Below are 18,203 nucleotides of genomic sequence, written 5' to 3' on the forward strand. Positions count from 1 at the left end.
CTCCTGAGGACCAGGGGTCACCAGCCCCATCCCAGGGGGCTGGCCTCCAGCCACAGTCTCCTTCCACTAGGGGCTGGCACATCCTCCCGCCCCTTGGAGGACTTTGGCCTTCTGACTGGGGCCCACATCCAGGCAGGCAGGCCACTGTGTGGGCCTAACTGGCCCCCATCCTCAGCTGCGATGCAGGAGCAATGGTACCACACTGGAGACTGGGCCTGGTTTGCATAGTCTGCACGTTTAATCACTTTAAAACCTCTAACATTATCTCGTGTCCATTAAATAGAACCAACAATGCTGGGCCTGTTTAAATTACAAGAAAAAAATCACTGTGCACCAACCCAGTATCTTACAAAACCAGCCGGGCTGGCCACGAGGGTAGGGGGATGGGAGAGGAGGGGGCACCCCTGGGCAGGTGGCTGGGTACCAGGAATGGCTAGGGGAGATAAAGAAAAGGAGGCTCCCAGATGGGAGGGGACTGATTGTCCTAATGGGAGGGGTGCAAAAGGCACGTCAGAAGAGGAGGTTTGAGGGGGGCATGACAGGTCAGTGCTTTCTCCATCAGGGCACAGTGTTGGAGGGGGCTAAGTGCCACCACCTGCCTACCCCTGGCACTTGGAGAGCCAGTGACCTATGAGCCCCTGGCATGGTGAGCCCCACTTGAAACACAGGTGTCAGCCTGCCCCTCCCACTGGGACCCCCTTTCCTTGAGCCCGCCTGGCTGGCCTGCCTCTTCAGGACTTGGGGCTCAACTATTCCTCACTCCTCAGCAACATGCTGCAGCCCCCACACCTCAGGGCCAGGGCAGCCAGGGAGGAGCAGGGCGGACGGTGGGTGTGAGAAGGTGGGTAGTCCAGCTGCTACCCCCATTAAAAATACAAAAACAAATCATCAGCGTCTAAAGTGAAATAATCACAAAGTGAAAATATATCCTCAAACAGCCCCTGAGATCCCCACAGGGGAAAGCAGCATTGGGTGGGAGGCCAGAGAGGCTGGCTGGGCCACTGCCCCTCCCCACCATCCACCCAGGGGCTCCAGGTCTGTGAGTGCCAACAGCCCAGGCAGCCCGGGCTCAGAAAACAGGGACTTGGGCCCTGACAGGAGAGGCAGGTGCAAAAGAGGGGAGGATGGTCAGGACACCAGCACAGGCTTCAGCCAAAATTTCAGCCTTGGCTGTGCCAGCCTGGTGGCCAGTGGTGGTGGAGGCACGGAGCACAGGGGTGGGTCATGGGACACAGGCCACAGGCCAACATGCCACTTGCACACCTGGAGGCACCTGCCTTGCCTTGGTCCCTTCGTATGATGGCTGCCGCCGCCAAGACTCACCAGAGCTGGGGGACAAGGTGGAGGGTGCAGAAGCCCTTGGAGAGGTGGCCTCCTCCCTCAGATACCTCCTAGGCCAGCCCCCGACTGCCTGGATGGGACCATTATTGCTTTAGAGGGACAGGGAAGGGCAAGAGCTGCGGCCTGGGTCAGGAATTCCAACAAGCAAAGGCTGCCCCTCTTCACTCCGCAGGAACCCTGGCTGGGGCCGGGGCCTGGGCCGGAGCCTGGGCAAGCTGCCCTAAAGGTTTCACTCCTTTCTCCACATGGAGGGGGTGCTGAGGGTGGGGTACGGCCCTCCCCGCACCCCAGCTGGTCCTGGGCCCACCTCAGGTGGCCAGATGGGCCCGGGGGTAGGAAGGGAAGCAGTCTCCACCCCTCTTGCCTCCCAGCTGGGGTCCAAACCCAGTCCCAAGATAAAAAAATACTTTGGTGAATTAAAAAGTGCCCAAGGAGGGGATTGGCTTGAGGGGGTGGGCAGTGGGCTCATCAGAGGGCGCTCTGGTCTTTGATAAAGGCGGTCCTCTCGCCCCGGCCCTCATCCTCTTCTGAGTCGGACGGGCACTCCTCCTGCCAGGCTTCAGGGGGCAGCCCCTTGTAGGAGATGAGGCCACGGTCCATGGTGTACACCTTCACCCCCCGGAAGCTAAAGCCAGAGCGCAGCTGCAGGACCAGGAAGACAGTGACAAAGACCAGCACGATGAAGGCGCAGCTGAGGCCGGCCACCACCTCCGGCAGGTGTGAGGGCAGCAGCCCTGCCCGCAGCCGCGGCCCCGCCTCCATCTCTGGGGGCAGCCGGGGTGGCTGCTGCTGTGGCGGGGACTCTCGGCTGCTCTGGCTTTGCCGGGAGCAAGTCTGCTCCACAGGGTCCAAGGAGGCATGGCTGGGGCAGCTGAGGCAGTCTGTCGGGGCCGGCCCCTGGCATGTGGCACATGAGGCGTGGCAGGGGGCGCAGACGCTGGCCCGGATGGTCTCCACATCATTCTCGGTGCTATAGTGTGTATCGAGGACTTGGGGGGCGAAGCCTGGAGGGCAGTGCTGGACACAGCTCTTCTGGTGCAGGGAGAAGCCTTCCTCGCACACTGCCGGCGTGGGAGAGAGGGCGAGTGTGTGTCAGTTAAACAGACTGTAGCCCCAGGACCATAGCAGCCCCAAGCCAAGTCACCACATCCCCAAGATCCCCCAGCCCCAGAACTGTGGTCATCCCAAGAGCCCCAGGGGCCCTAGGTCTCTTGAGACTTTTTTCTCTTAGAGCTGGGCTTCAGGACAGGCATCCACCATCCCCCCAGACTCAGGCCCCCAAAGCCCAACAGCACCCACTACTGACCCACACAGGCCTGACTGGATGTGAGGGTCTTGCAGCCACTGCTTTCTGGAGGTATGGGCAGCCCATCAGGGGCAGTGCCATAGAGTACGAGGGTGAACTTTGTCAGTGTCCCTGTTGCAGAGTGGTGAGGAGGCAAGAGTTGGACAGTGCTGGCACCATGCCCAGTGCCCTAGATCCTGCCAGCCCTCCACCTCGTACCCCTACCCAAGTGCCCCCAGTACCATAGTTGTTGGCTTCGCTGGTGTTTTCAATCTCTAGGACCCACTCGCCAGAGGGATCCTCATCCCAGGAATGAGTTGTCATGAAAGCCCAGTCATTAAACCCATCTGCGGAGTAGTCATGTGGCCTGGGGAGGGGAGTGCATACAGCCCTGAGGCCTCTGGGGGACCCCAAGCTAGGGACATCTAACCCATAGCACATGGGCCACACACCCTTCCCCCACGCAGACCAACCCCATGGGGCCAGAAGTGCCTGCTGGCTTGTTTCCCAGCAAGCCAGACATGCTCAACCAGGGGATTCTAGAAAGATACACAGGCACTGCACAAGGTGGGGCACACTACTGACATTAAATAGGTGCAAGCCAGGGATTTCTGCAACATGGGACAGTCCCACAGGACAAAACTGTCCCTCCCAAAATGCCAAGAGTGCCCCACTGAGTAGCACTCAGCGCCCCCTGGGCCGTGTGAGCGAGCAAAGGCAAGCACGCGGGCTGTGAGAGGAGGCGATGGGCAGGGCGGGCAGGGACAGAGCAAGCACCTGGCTGCCAGCAGGGTGGAACGGGTGCCCATGGGGCTGACCAGGTGGATGGCCAGGTCGCCACGGCGATTATAGGACAGGGTGAGCCGCGCCTGAGCGTGCTCCAGCCGAGTGATATGGTTGGGCTCGCCCAGGCACGCGGTCACGGTCTTCCGCACCTCGAGCCGTTTCCCGATGTCTCTGTGCAGGAGAGCACCATGATGGTCAGCCTGGCCCAGAGGGACCAGCAGGCACCCCCTGCGACTCTGGTCCCACTGGCCCCCTCCCAGCCTGGGTCCAGCCCTCACTTGGGCTCCATGAGGATGTCGATGATGCACTTCCGCTGGGGGCCCACTGTGGTCCAATTCTGGGCCAGGGCCACCATGGCGCCTGCATCCAAAAGCCCGTAGCCATACGAGTGGCTCACTGTGGGAACAGGGAAGGTGAGGTCAGCTGTGAGACACAGAGTGCCTTCCATCTAACTCCACATCCAGCCTGCCGGGCCAGCCTGTCCTCACCTTTCCGGCCCACACCATTGGTGGCCCAGTCATTGGCGTTGAGGTGGGCTGGCTTCGAGGTCTGTACCACCAGGTGCTGCATGTCCCGCCATGTGAGGTTTTTACTGCAAAGAAGGAAGGGAGAGGTCAGGGATCAGTCTTTTTTGGGAGCAGCTGGAGACTAAGGGCTGCCCTACAGAGAGTGCTGGTAGGGACAGGGTTGCCCCTGGCCCCCACCCACTTACTTGGCCTCCAGGGTGAGAGCAATGATGCCAGCTGCTAAGGGGGCAGACGCTGAGGTGCCCGTGTGAGACTCTGTGCACTTCTGCCGCAAGTCAGTCGTCACCTGCCAGGAAGATAATCATATTGGGGCCTATGATGGGTGGAGGGGGCTAGAGGAGTCACTTGCCTACCCTCCCTCTGCATACAGGCCCTGGGCACCACAGATGGTATGAGAAGCCAGGGCCAAGACCCCTGGGTCCCAGCTGCTGCCCTGCTAACTTGCTGTGGACAGGCTAATGATGAGCCCCTCCTGGGCCTCATTTTCCAAAGGAATAAGGGGGTTCAACTAGCAGTTGGAGATGAATAAGAACAACGTATGTTTTTAGGGAGAGACTAGGCTTTTCAAAGGCTTCAGAGATGGCTCCACCGCCTCCAAGAACTTAGAGAGCCTCAGAGTTCATGTTCCATGATGCCTGAGCCACTATCACCCAGCCACATGGGGGTGGAGGCAGACAGCCTCCAAAAGAGGGTGCTGGGCAAAGCCAGCCAGCAGCCCCATTTCCCCAGCCCCCAAGCCCAGGTAAGACTCACGATCTGCTTCTCATTCTGGTTGCCACTGCTGTAGGTCGTGGCCAGTGTGGATGAGCAGGCCTCACTGTACCAGGGCACGTTGCCAAACTGCGTAGCGCTGCTGATGGACAGCGTGTAGATACTGTTGGTGTAGCCGTCGCAGTTGCAGCTGTCATGTTCCCGGCCCCCGTTCCCCGAGGCCCAGACAAAGATGGAGCCCAGCCCCCCTCGGCCCTGTGGACAGAGTGGGCTGGGGTCATTCAAGATTGGGACTTGAGGGAGGGTTGGCAGGAGGACACTGCTGGAGAACTGGGAAGGCTGGGGCCTCATTCTCTGGGAACCTCCTGTCCCCTGTGAGATCCCTGGTGGATCAAGTGTGTATCCAAATATGTCTATCTAGACACACAAAAAATCAGACCAGAAGACCAAGGTGGGAGGATTGCTTGAGGCCAGGAGTTCAAGACCAGCCTGGGTAACATAGCAAGACCTCATCTCTAAAAAAAATCTGTTTTTTAATTAGCCAAGTGCAAGTGGTATATGCACTTTACTTTTCTTTTGTCCCTTAATGTTTCAATAAAGATGCTTTGTGTAAAGTTAAACATGAGAATAAATAAACCAAAAAAAACACCCAGCCTGCCCCCATGGGCTGGACCGATCCCCACCTCACCTGGCTAACCCCACGGAAGAAGGCCTCCTCAGCGAGGCGGGCTGGCCCATCCACTGTCTTGCCGTCATCCTCGGGGCCCCAGCTAGCACTGTAGATGTGGATGTGGTTGGGGTTCAGGCCCAGCGAGCGTGCCTCCACTGCATCTGTCACCTCGCCATCCAGCATGCGCACCCCTGGCCATGAAGAGGGGGCATGAAGAGGGATGCTGCGTGGGTCCAGCTGTCGGGGCTCCCACCCCAAGGAGCACACCCAGCCCTGCACCCCAGGGGATGAGCAGGGGAAGGTGGAGGCTGATGCTGGGAAACCCTGAACCCCCAACTACCCGTCTGCCTCTGCCTTTCAAAGACAAGACCCAGAGAAGGGAAAAGAGAACACCTCCTGCCCCCAACCACACCTTCTGAACCAGAAAGAGTCTCCGGTTCCCAAAGGAGCCTGGTGATCAAGGATCTGCTACATGAGGACTCACAATGGGTCGTGAGGATTTCAGGAGACTCCTGCTAGGAAACCCTCACTCCACAGGAGTCCAACTCTTTCAGTCTTTGACCCTTTGAGAACCCTCCATAGAACAGCCATGTGATCAAAGGATCCACAGTGGGAAAGTGGCAGGCATTAGCCAGATGGGAAGCGGGCAGGGAAAAATCCCACTGAAGGGACCTCCCAAAGACAGGGTGGCCCAGGCCCACACTTACCTCCAATGCGGGCGTTGTAGGCCACACCTACACCACAGACACCATTGTTGGCCACCGCAGCCACTTCCCCCGCACACCGTGTGCCATGCCTGCCATGGCCAAGTGCATAGCATGAGTAGGACGAATGGAGTGAACAGGGCCCAGCAGATGTGGCCTGAGGAGCACGAGGGATCTGCACATCTGACACCCATCATCCCGAGTGCCCAGCCCGTCTCCCACACTCCACTGGGCCTGTGGCCATCTCCACTCTGACCAAGCCCTCCCTCAGAGCCCTAGGTGGGCCAGGACTGTGGAAAAAGCCTCACCCTTTTAGGCAGGGCACATCTCACCCAGGCTCAGCCCTGTTCCTCAGTGGAATAAAGGAGAAGGGAGGCAGAGGCCAGGAGCCTGCCACTTCTTACCTGTTGTCATTCATCTGTGTGTAACGAGGCTGGGGGTCAGGGTCCTGGTCATTGACATCAAAACTGGCCCCAGGATCCTAAGAAGGATTTGGCCACCATCAGGAGAAGGCTGACCTCACTGATAGGACAGCCCCTAGACACACCTCACCACAGATCACGGCCTCCCTCCCCCACTTCCTCACATAATTGCCTGCCAAGTCCGGGTGGTTCTTCTCGATGCCATCGTCCAGAATGGAGACCACAATGCCGTGCCCTGTGTAGCCCTGCGCCCAGGCCTCCTTCACATTCAGGTCCCGCTGAGTGACACCAGACTGCAGAGACACCCACCCCATCACTTATGAGAGATGATTGGTTTTGTGAGGCTAGGGGCAACTTGAAGAATCCCCTTGCCACCCTAAAACCTCCTCCTCTACCCATCCCTGCTCCTGAAAGGCTGCCACTGACTGTTTGGACTCCATGGGAATGTAGAGGACTCTGGGAGGGCCACCCCCAGGATTGCTTATTAGGATAGGCCCAGAAGAGACTGCCCAGCAGGAGGAAAGGAAAAGAATCAGAGGAGGCCTCGAAGTCAGCCTCCTCTGTCCAAGAGCTCATGGTGGGTGGATGGTGCATCTGGGGAGGAGGTCCCAGCAGCTGAGAAGGCCGCATACCAGGTACCACTGCTGAGGAAACTTGGGGTCTGTGGGCTCCTGGTACAAGTCCCGTTTAGTCCGTCGCTTTGCCACCTGCTGTTCCAGCCACTGTACCTGCGGGGGAGTGGAGGAGAGATGGTGTGGGTGGAGCAGGAGACGAGAGGGGCTCCTGAGAGCAGGAGGGGGAGGGTGGCAGCAGGAGGGGGCTGGGGCCACTCTCACTTGAGGCTCCCGCTGCAGCCGGCTGTGCCGCGGGCGGTGAGGCGACAGGGACCGCTTCGTCACTCCTCGATGCCAGAAGTGGTAATAGTCCCCGAAGATCTGCAATAAAGCAGGGAGACTGAGCTGGGCTTTCCATCTGTCAGTCCCCAGGGAGGCGGGGGACGGGGGTGGACAATGGCTTCACCAGAGGCTCGCCACGGTCGGGGGTGCGGGGCATCTGCTCTCTGTCCAGGACCCAGCAACATGCAGGGACCGTGAGGACTCACTCTCACTGGGATATGCTGCTCGCCTGAACCACCTGTGCTTTCCTCCTGGCCACCCAGAACATGCCACCTACCCAGATGCCCCTGAGCAAACAAGGCCAACAGTTCCTGCTCCCTGGTACCAGAATCCCTGTCTTCTCTGGTCCCACCCCCTGGCAATGTCCTGTGCCTAGGCCAGCAGCCCAGGTAAGAACACCTACCTGGCCCAGGTTGAGGAACCCATGCTTCCGTGCCACGCTGTTGGCCACCGCTGGGCCTCCAGGGATGTGCACAGCCCACGTGTTGGTGAAGACCTTCTGGCCCTGAGCATCAGCTGCTAGCAGGACCAAGGTTCCTGTTGCTGCTACCACCCATAGCAACCAGGACCTCAGCTCCATGGAGGGGACAGGTGGCTGGGATCCTGGAGCGCCCGTCTCCTTGGCCTGGTCACAGGGCCTCGGCTCCCAGGTGCCTGCTCACTGCCTGTGGCCCGGGGCTGACTGGTGGGGGCATGGGGACGAGATGGGCAGGGCTCGGGAGGGTGAGGAGTGCCGACTCTGAGAGGAATAAGAAGAGAAAAGCGGGGAGAGGGTCAGTTCCTCCCCTGCCATGCACTAAAGCTGCCCTGCCCACCTCAAGTTTCAACTGGGGCCTGAAATGAGATCTGGGGGAGAAGGGTAAAAAAATAAGTACTCCCCAGAAGAAATCTAGCACCCGAGGCCAGTCAGATAGATGGACAGATGGATGCCCTCACAATCCCACCCAATCCTTTCTCCATGCAAGAATGTAAGAAGTGTAACAGAAGGGCCAGGCATGGTGGCTCACTCCTGTCATCCGGCACTTTGGGAGGCTGAGGCGGGTGGATCACCTGAGGTCAGGAGTTAGAGGCCAGCCTGGCCAATGTGGTACAACCTCATCTCTACTAAAAATACAAACATTAGCCAGGTGCTTGCAGTCCCAGCGACTCGGGAGGCTGAGGCACAAGAACTGCTTGAGCCCAGGAGGTGGAGGTTGCAGTGAGCCAAGATCGCGCCACTGCACTCCAGTCTGTGCAACAGAACAAGACTCCCTCTCAAAAAAAAAAAAAGTGTAACAGAAGCAGCAGGATGAAGACTATCAAGCCCTGAGTCACTCAAAATCTGAAACAACAAATGAATAAATATTCAACTGATCAAGGTAAAAAAGATGCATTATAAAGCAGTATGTACACATAATCCCATTTTATTTTTTAAAAACTATTTATACATGTATATTTATACAAACCAAAACAAAATCTGGAAGGACACATGCTATAAAACCTTAACAGTGGTTATCTCAAGATGGTGAGAATTACAAGTAATTGTTATTTTCTTCTTTGTGTCACTGTATTCTCCAAATCACCTAGGTACATTTTACATAGGAATAAGATGTTGGCTTTTCAAGGTTTTTAAATTAATGGCATCTATACAACTCACTAGGGTTTCCTAGTTCAGCAAAGCAGATTCAGCCATAGGAGTTATTTGCAAAGCCCCACAGCTCCTAGGAAGAAAGAATGGGTGACCCTAGGTGGGATGGTACTTTTATGGGCCACGTCCTGAGGGGGTGCGGGGTGGCGATCACAGGGGCTTCACCTCCCTCTACGGCTGAGATGGCTCTATCAGCAAAGTCAGGGGCCCAGGCTCGTTTTTACTGTTTCCTGGGGAACGCTGGGGCCACCAAGCCCTGCCCCGCCTGGGCCTGGAGGCCCCCAGCTGCCCCTTTGCTTGCTCCACGCCCACCAGTCTTGCGTCATCCGAGCCCAGGCAGCCAGGGCAAACACTGGCTGCTGAGCCAGGAGCGCCAAGGTGAGGCTGAATCAATAGTCCGAGTGTTGTTTTTCCTCCTTCAGCAAACAGACGGCGGGACCTCTCTGCCCGGGGCCACATAACTGTCCCCACATAGAGCCCCTAACTAGCCAGAAGCCAAGCCCCTGGAGGAAGGAGGGAAGCTGGGGGAGGTCCCAGCAGTGCTGCTGGGGGTATCCCGTATCAGTGCCAAGTTCCATTAGCAGCGGCAGGTCCCTGGATACCCTTACCACTTCCATAGCCAAGGCCACTCTTTGCCGGATACCAAAAGAAAGGCACCTTTTGCCTCACGTAGGTCCTGGGGAGCTAGAGAGGCAGGCTCACCATAGAGAACTCTTTACTTCTCCAGAGGCTGCCCTTAGACACAACCGGCCTCCCTGACTGCTGCAGTCCCACCCTGCAGGCTGGGGGTACTCCACACACAATTCCTGGAGTATTTTCAGTTTGGACCAAAATAACCTGACAGCTGATGGCAGGAGATATCTACAACACAGCTCCTGCACATCCCTGTGGGCAGACTCCACAGGGCGCCAGGGCAGGCCTGGGAACCACAGCCCCATGGTGCCTTGGGTGGTTGGTTCCAGAAAGCTGGCCTGATCAATGGCTGGGCAGCTAGGCGCCACAGCCCTAGGGGATGGAGGGACCTCCTCCCAAGTCCCTCATTTAACAGAGGATGTGGGACCCTGGGGGCAGAGCCTCATAGGAACAGGGCCTCATCTCTCTCCTCCTGCCACCACAGCTGCCTCTTGGATCCAGATGTCACGCAACTATCCCCCTGCCCCCACCACCACCAACCACAGTGCTGTGAGTCCTGCTGGAGCCCCCAAATCGAGGCTGGGTTCATCTGGGTCTAGCCCAGATTCCAGCACACTGTAGATGGAGCCGCAGCTGCTTGGCGTTAAAAGTGATTAACCAACTATTTAATTACCTTGCAGCATTCGGAAAGAAAGCAGGCTTCAGGCGCAATTGAACAGTCCCCCCAAAGAAAGAGGGCCAGCCTCCCTCTATCCAACAACCCCACCCATGGTGAAGGGTGGGGATGGCTTCCAGAAAATGAGACCCCCACAGACGGCTCTGCCACAGCATGCGGGACAAGGGAGGATCCCCGAAAAGAGTAAGAACTGAAAACAATGAATGAATGGGTTTCTCCCCACCCCCATCCCAGACTCTGACTCACCCTCTAGTCCCAGTTTGTCTCAAACCTGGAGGCTTGCTGTATTTCTCATGATCTTGTTTCACATGGGACTCTGCTCCAGGCTGTGGCCAGAGAGAGCTGTGGGTGCTCTTCCTGGCTATGTTCTTGGGCAGAGCCCTTTTCTCCAGCTCTAGAACCTCCCGACACAGAAAGCCACTCTGGGTCACTTAAACTGCGCCTTACCCCAGGACCCACTGCTGTTTCCCAGACACTGGGGGTCTGGTTCTGACACAGCCACAGAGCAGGCCACGGGAGGGCCACTCGGACACCCAATCAGTCTCTTCCTCTAGAAGAGACACCACGCAGGGTCCTGTTACCCGCCCTGGGAAGCTCCCGTGAAATTATAGCTCCCAGTCCCTGCCCACTATTTGCTAGATGATCTTAACAAGTCACTTCCTCTCCCTGGGCCTCAGTTTCCTTGGTGGTAAAAACTGCTAGACCAGCGGCTTTCAAACTTTTTTTAAAAAGCCACAGAATCCTTTTTAAAATCAAATGCTCCAGTATAGGAAATAGTAAAAGGAGGGCTGCTCTGCTTGAGAAGAGGCCAGGCTTGGCTACTCTCCTATGCTGTGTCCACACCTGCTCAGCAGCCGCTCTCATCAGGCCACATCACCTGGGTTCCCCTCGCACTTCCCAAGTCAGAATAAGAATTCCAACACCCTCCGGTGGATGAGGGTCTGCACCTCAGGGGCCATGGGGTAGAGGATGATGGGAAAGCGGGTTCTGACCAGACAAGTGACTGCCGTCAGACCTGTCTGGCAAGCAGGCCGCCCCTCGGTTCAGCCACCCCGCGGAGGCACAGGGGCCTCGGCCAGGCCGCGGCAGAAGGCAGCCCCGGGACCTACCTGCGCCGGCCGCTGGCGCCCGCGGATCCCGCACCTTAGTCCTCACCGCACAGGTGTGCGGGCGGGGGCGAGGCCCGGGAGAAGGATCCCCCGCCTCGCCCCCGGCCGCTCCTCCCCTCCTCGGGCGGAACGCAGGCCCTACGCGGCCGCGGAGTGGGCGAGCCGGCTGCAGCCCCCAAGGCGGCGGGGAGGCGGGAGCACCCGGCGCCTGCGGAATTTTCTCCCCATCCCACCCCCAGCAAGGGCCCCGCAGGCGCTTCCTGAGGTCAGAGGGCTCGCCCTGGCCTCACGCGGAAAAGTACCGGCCAGGGCCGGGGGTCCGAGACGGGCCCGACACACTCAGGTGGGCTGCGGAGCGCCCTGTCTGCTCCCGGCAGCTCCACCCTCGGGGCCGGCCCCGGAGCCAGTTCCCGAAAGCGGGCGGGCAGCCGGGCCCCGGGGGACCCGGGTCGGGGCTGCACCGGCGCCAGTGCCCTGACCCTCCCCGGCCCGGGCACCCGGGCCGCGGAGCTCGCTCCTGGGGCAGAGCGGCCCGGCCGGCCGGCTCCCCTCCGGCCCGGCTCCCAGGCGCGCTTGCCTTCCCCGGGCCCTGGGCCCCGCGCCCTCGCTGCTTACCCTCGGGAGCCCGGGCGGGGAAACTTTTACAGGCGAGCGCCGCGGCGGCTCGGGCGCCTCTCGGCCGAGCGAAGAGCCCGGCGGCGGGGGCCTGGGCTCGGCGCGGTCCCCGCGCCCGGCGGCAGCGTCACGGCGCGGAGGCGGGGAGGCGCGGCGGCGCGGCCTCGGCCCGGCCGGCGACCAGGGCAGGGCTCGGCCTGGGCTCCAGCTCCGGCGCGGGCGGGGGCAGCGGCCGGGCCGCGGCGGCGCGGCTTGTTTACTCGGGCCGCTGTCAGCGGCGGCGGCGGCGGCGGCCGGGGCTCCTCCTCCTCCGCCGCCGCGCCCCTCCCCCTCGCGGCGCCACCTCCGCGCTTCCCCGGCCGCCGCCACCGCCGTCTCCGGCTCGGCCGCCTGCCGCCCATGTCGCCCGGCCCCGGGCCCGCGTTCCCAGCGCCGTGCGCCCCAGCGTGTCCGGCCCCGAGCGGCGGCCCTGCAGGGCCTTCTGGGGCGCCCGCTGCCTCCGACTCCCAGTAGGGGCAGGTAGGAAGTGGGGCAGGCGATCCCAAAGTCCTCGCGGCCGCCCGGCACGAGGCGCCGCTGCAGTGCCCCCGTCCCCGGGCTCGGCTCTTCGCCCCGCGAGCTCCCTGGGAAGACGGCCGCGGAGACCCGAACTCGGAACCGAGGGGAAAGGCTTGGGGGAGGCACTCCGAGCCCTGCCTCGGCCGGACTCTTGGGGGGCCGACCCTCTCCGCCCCCCTCTTCCCCACTCCTGGGCCACGAGTTTGAGCCTAACCGGGTTAAGTGCCCAGGGACGGCGGACCTGGGGTCCTCCAGTCCAAGGTCGAGGGAGGACTGCACAGCGGCAGGGCCAGCCTCCTCTGGGCCTACTGTTAGAGGAGTCACGACTTCGTCTGCATTTGTATAGACAGGTGGATATATGAGCAGAAGTAACCCACCCCCTTTTAATATTTTTAGCTTTTTGTTTTTTTTAAACACCAACCGCTTGCCAGGCACCAGGCCAGTCACTTTATATTATCTCCTCATTATGTACATGATTTGATTCACATAATCCTGTCAGGCTGACATTATTAATCCCATTTTACAGATAAGGAAACTGAGGCGCACAACGTTTAAATAATTTGCCCAAAGTTCCACAACCAGCAGACCTCAGATCCTGCAGGAGACTGGGGTGTTTGGCAGAACCTGAATCCAAGCTACTTGCAATATACTAGCCGGAGCCTCTCCCTCCCTGGGCCCTAGAAAACGTTTGTGCTACTTGGCTGAGGCCGACGCTGCTTGAGCTGAGAAAGAAAAGAAGGAAAATGTGGCCAAGAGCTTCCAAGCTGGGTTATTCCAAGGTCGCAGAGCAGCCTGTGCCCAACTCTTTTCGCTTCCTGTGAGATAACCTGGCTCCACAGGATCAGCCTGTGGCCTCCTGAACACAGGTTCCCGGGTAATGGAAAGAAAAAAAATCGGCCGGGCGCGGTGGCTCAAGCCTGTAATCCCAGCACTTTGGGAGGCCGAGACGGGCGGATCACGAGGTCAAGAGATCGAGACCATCCTGACTAACATGGTGAAACCCCGTCTCTACTAAAAATTACAAAAAACTAGCCGGGCGAGGTGGCGGCGCCTGTAGTCCCAGCTACTCCGGAGGCTGAGGCAGGAGAATGGCGTAAACCCGGGAGGCGGAGCTTGCAGTGAGCTGAGATCCGGCCACTGCACTCCAGCCTGGGTGACAGCCCGAGACTCCGTCTAAAAAAAAAAGAAAAAGAAAAAAAAATCCAGAGTGTTTTCTGTGAGCCAGGCACCATTGAGAACTCTTTTCCTGTGTCAACCCCTTCTATCCTCACCACATGCCCCATGAAGTGGGTACAGTACATTTTCCTTTAAGTACCTTTGGTGTATCACTGTCTACATTTTATGTAGGAGGAAACTGAGGCCCAGAGAGGTTAAATCATGGTAATTCTTAAGGCAACTGATGAAAATCAGCAAACCGGTTCAAATCCCTGGGGCACTATTTTTTACTGGGACACCTTAGACAAGTTAATTTATCAGAGACTTCCTCAATTTACTCCTCTATAAAATGGAGATAATATTTAATGAATGCCGATCCCATTCATTCAAAGGTACGATTCGGGCACCTTTAGAAACACTGCAAAAACTGGAAACTGGAGGAACAATGCCAGATCCTCAAAGTTGAGCTGGAAGGTAAGTCCAGTTGGCCTTGTCCCAAAGTGGGGACTTCCCCTCCACCAAGGAACTAAGACTTGTAGGGGCCACACTGGGTAGTGCCAGCCACAGTTGGGAGAACAATACTCCAGCAGTCAGACTGAGGCAGGAAGTGAGTCACGCTTCTTCCTTAGGCTGTGAGCAAGAGAACTCCATTGAGGGGAAACAGGGACAGGGCTGGCCCCACCTATCTTCCCACTTGTCCTCAGGCCTAGAAGAAAGGTCAGCCCAAAAAAAAGCAATACTTGCTGCTTCAGGTGCCCCACCCATTCTGGAGGCTGGCCCCAGGGGAGCCCGCAGTGGGTCTTTGGAGGGGGAAGGGCTAGCCTAGGCTCAGATGGCTGCCACCCAGGCAGAGGCGGTGGGAAGTGCAGCTTCCCAGTTTCTCCCAGCCAGCTTGCCTCTTCAATCCTGACTTTGGCATAAGGCAAAATTCTCTAAACTGGGTTCTCGGAGGTGCATCCCTCAGAGGGAGGAATGAGGACAGGATTGAGCAGGTAAGCACCTCTCTCTGCTTCACCCAGAGTGTCTCATATTTTAGGGTTTCACATGAGATTGTATTTTACAACAACTCTGCTGCTAAAAAGAATTTGAAAGCCACTCTCCGTGAGACCTCACTGGAAAAAATCCCATTTGACCACAACTGGTGACTTCTGCCTTTATCTCATTGCAACAAGTCCTGTGGGCAGGTATTGTTCTCTTTATCACTCTCAACTGGCCCTGGAGCCCAGGTCTCCTGACTTGGGGCCCTAGGGGCCCAAGGTCCTCTGGATCCCACCTTATCAGTTTTACACAACAGTTAGCAGGACTTGGGCATGTGACAGAAGTCTGGAGATGAGTGGGAGGAGCAGGGCCTGATGGGTAAGTGGGGGCTGCAAAGGGGCTCCCATTTTCCCAGCAGGGCTCTGGGAGGAAGAGTTCAGCTAGGCCTCTCTTTATCCTTGATTTGGGGCTAATCCAGGGAGGCTCCTGAGAGTAACATAGTCCTAAATCCACCCAGTCATCCTGACTCCAAGTGCTCCTGTTGTCTCCTTGGGGTGCTCTGGGAGTCCTCTGTGAAATCTCTGGCCCACCTCAGGCACAGCAAATAAAGCCTCCGGCAGCAGCACCCACACCTCGTTTTAAGCAGAATGTCTACACAACATTCAGACTTGCATAGAAGGATGCCCAACAAAATTCCACTGGTGTTCTCTCCGAGTGAAAGGGTCACATTTGCGATCTTTGTTTTCTTCTTTTTGCTTACCTGCATTTTTCAGGAATGTCTACAAGAACTCCTAAAATAATTAAACCTTTAAGTCAATGCGAAATCGAATAAAGCATATCCATACTTCACCATCCAGCTCTAGAACACCTGGGATTCATCCTGGCCGCTGCTGCTTCCCCACCACAGGCTGCAGCTGCAACAGTCAGGCTCCTATCCCTTCACAGGGCGGGGCTCTTCCAGTTCTGGCTAAACCACTTTGGGAAAACCTTCTTTATATGACAGGCAAATAGGGTGTCTGTGGGTGGGGGGAGGAGCTAAAAGTGATGTGGTGGTGACATATCTGGTCGCGCTGGGACTGGATCCTAACATGGCCAGCCCTTCTCATTTTCCTCACGTACTGGGGTAGGTCTGCGCTTACCTTCTGCCTAGCTTTGCTGCATCCCAGCCACTGGCTGACTTAATGGCTTCCTCCCACCAGCTCCAGCTCCTTGTCTTCTGCCTTGCCTTCCATGGCCAGCAAGTGCTGCCACAATTATGTACCTAATAAATGCTTTGGGTGCGGTCTCACCTGGCAGACATTCATTGAGCAGCTGCTGAACGCTGGGCTGTGGTGCGCCATAGCTGGATCCCTTAGAGCTTGTCCACAGGAAGCCAGAGACCACCTCTAGTAGGGTTGCATGGAGGTACCTGGGACACACCACGATCTTCTTCAGTCTGCGACCTCCCTGACCTTCCAGCTTCAACAAGCCTGCTGCCCTTCCTTCTCTCTGTTGATTCAGAAATGTGAATCACTCAATCCTCATAGTTTCTTTTTGTTTGTTTGTTTTATGTTTTTTTTTTTTTTTTTTTTTTCTGAGACAGAGTCTCGCTCTGTTGCCCAGGCTGGAATGCAATGGCCTGATCACAGCTCACTGCACTCTCCACCTCCTGGGTTCTGGCAATTCTCATGCTTCAGCCTCCCGAGTAGCTGGGATTATAGGCGCCTGCCACTTGTATTTGTGTGTGTGTGTGTATGTTTTTAGTAGAGAAGGGGTTTTGCCATGTTGGCCAGGCTGGTCTCGAACTCCTGCTCGAGTGATACACCCACCTCGACCTCCCTAAGTGCTGAGATTATTAGGCGTGAGCCACCGTGCCTGGCCCCCTTGTTGAGTGTACAATCGGTTTGTCATCCTGAACAGGGTTTCTCTACCTTGGCATTATTGACATCTTGGGTCGGATACTCTGTAGGGGAGACTGCACTCTGCATTGCAGGATGTTTAGTTGCATCCCTAGTCACTAAACATTAGCTGCTAGTAGCCCTCCCGCTCCCATGATGACAACCAAAAAGATCTCCAGGTATTGCCAAATTTCCCTTGGGAGACAAAAATCACTCCCAGCAGAGAACCACTGTCGCAGAGTGAGGAGTGGGAACGTCACAGGATGGTGGTTAGTGTGCCAGGGTTCGAGGCAGCAAGAGTTGTCTGCTGGGAACTAAGCTCTAAGACAGCTGACAGCGAGGGAGAAAACTCCCAAACTTGAAACCGCCCAGTATGCCAGCACAACAATGGGCCATTTAGTGAGGGCAGAAAAATCATGCATCCTCATGACATCTTAGGACATCACTTTCCATCGTGTTGGTGATAATGCTGAATCAAGGAAAGGATCAATCATGTTGATCATACTCCATTTTCTAAGGAAGGGAGGTATGTGGGCCCTTGTAGCATTAAAGACGTATTTGGAAAACAGATCAGTGGTTGCTTGGGGAAGGGGGCCGGGAGGGGTGGGAGGAAACTTTTGGGAATGATGGACATGTTCATTATCTTGATTGTGGTGATGGTTTCATGGGTGTGCCCATATGTCAAAACATATCAAGTTAAATCCATGCAGTTTATAGTGTGTCAGTTATACCTCAGCGAAGCTGTTTTGAAGGTGTGTTGTTTAAAGTTTTAGTGCTTGAAGGGCATTATTTTGAAAATTCACTACTGTGGAGTAGTCCATTTCTTGACTGTGCTAAATAAATAAGGGGTCACTATAGTACTTAAAAAGGAAACAGGAAGAAAAAACAAAAAGAAGAAAAGCGATCATGGGCTGTAAGGTCGTCCTAGGCAGGGAAGGAAAGGAATGGCGTGAAGAGTTGGCTCAGTCACCCCTGAGTGTGGCCCGGAGAGCCTGTCCTCTGGCCTACAGCAGGCCTCAGAGAGTCTTTCCGTTGACTGATGCCATCAAACCAACATGTCTGGAACGGTATTATCAGGGACTTGGGAAAATAGAGTAACAAATGTGCTGGCTGCCAGGAAAGGAACAGATGATTCTGGAAATTATAGGCTCCTCCGCAAACTTTAATCCCTAAAACAAACATTGCTGGGGAAAAGTCGGTTAATACCTGGAGGAGGGTAAGTGCTGTCCTTCGGTAGGGCATGGCACACCTGGGAGCAGAGAGCATTTACAGAAGCCAGACGCCGTGTGCCAACCTGTGTGTTACAGGCTCATGCCCAAGGGGCTGCACCTGGCAGGAGGGAGCACTGCGAGCAGCAGTCAGGGGCCGTCTCTGACTGTGCAGATGCTTTTTGGCTGATGGAGACCTCTACGGAGGTTCTCAGGAGCCCCTCAGCGAGGCGGGGGAGCAAGGAGAGGGACTGTGACAGGGATGAGTTATATGTGAAAAGAAAAACTGCTTTCGTGGAGGTTGATTGTGCACCAGGCATTTCATTCATTCATTCCTCAGATACTCAGTGAGTGCCACTGGGTTCAGGACCTCTTCCAGTGCTTCAGTTATAGCGAGGGAAGCAGGCAGTTCGCAGGTGAATAAG

The 18,203-nt window shown here is 56.9% G+C and overlaps 1 protein-coding gene across 4 annotated transcripts; it reads right to left on the reverse strand.

Annotated features, from left to right (window-relative positions):
• Positions 1-215: 215 nt before the first annotated feature.
• Positions 216-15,662, reverse strand: FURIN (furin, paired basic amino acid cleaving enzyme). Of its 4 annotated transcripts, none has more exons than XM_033188977.1 (16): positions 15,539-15,662; positions 7,746-8,081; positions 7,283-7,381; positions 7,079-7,174; positions 6,611-6,739; positions 6,429-6,505; positions 6,028-6,116; positions 5,339-5,511; positions 4,693-4,905; positions 4,125-4,225; positions 3,901-4,004; positions 3,691-3,808; positions 3,404-3,583; positions 2,869-2,993; positions 2,648-2,758; positions 216-2,402 (listed from the first exon to the last, which is right to left on the reverse strand). In XM_033188977.1, the coding sequence occupies exons 2-16, from the start codon at positions 7,920-7,922 to the stop codon at positions 1,810-1,812; spliced, it is 2,385 nt and encodes a 794-aa protein (XP_033044868.1). In that variant the 5' UTR covers positions 7,923-8,081; positions 15,539-15,662; the 3' UTR covers positions 216-1,809. The 4 variants fall into 4 exon arrangements, with proteins under 4 accessions (XP_033044868.1, XP_033044867.1, XP_033044870.1 ...); XM_033188976.1 differs by lacking the exon at positions 15,539-15,662 and adding an exon at positions 12,003-12,267; XM_033188979.1 differs by lacking the exon at positions 15,539-15,662 and adding an exon at positions 11,388-11,913.
• Positions 15,663-18,203: the final 2,541 nt, after the last annotated feature.

Source organism: Trachypithecus francoisi, unplaced genomic scaffold (assembly GCF_009764315.1).
Source record: "Trachypithecus francoisi isolate TF-2019V2 unplaced genomic scaffold, Tfra_2.0 Lachesis_group3, whole genome shotgun sequence".
In the NCBI taxonomy this organism is placed as follows: Eukaryota; Metazoa; Chordata; class Mammalia; order Primates; family Cercopithecidae; genus Trachypithecus; species Trachypithecus francoisi.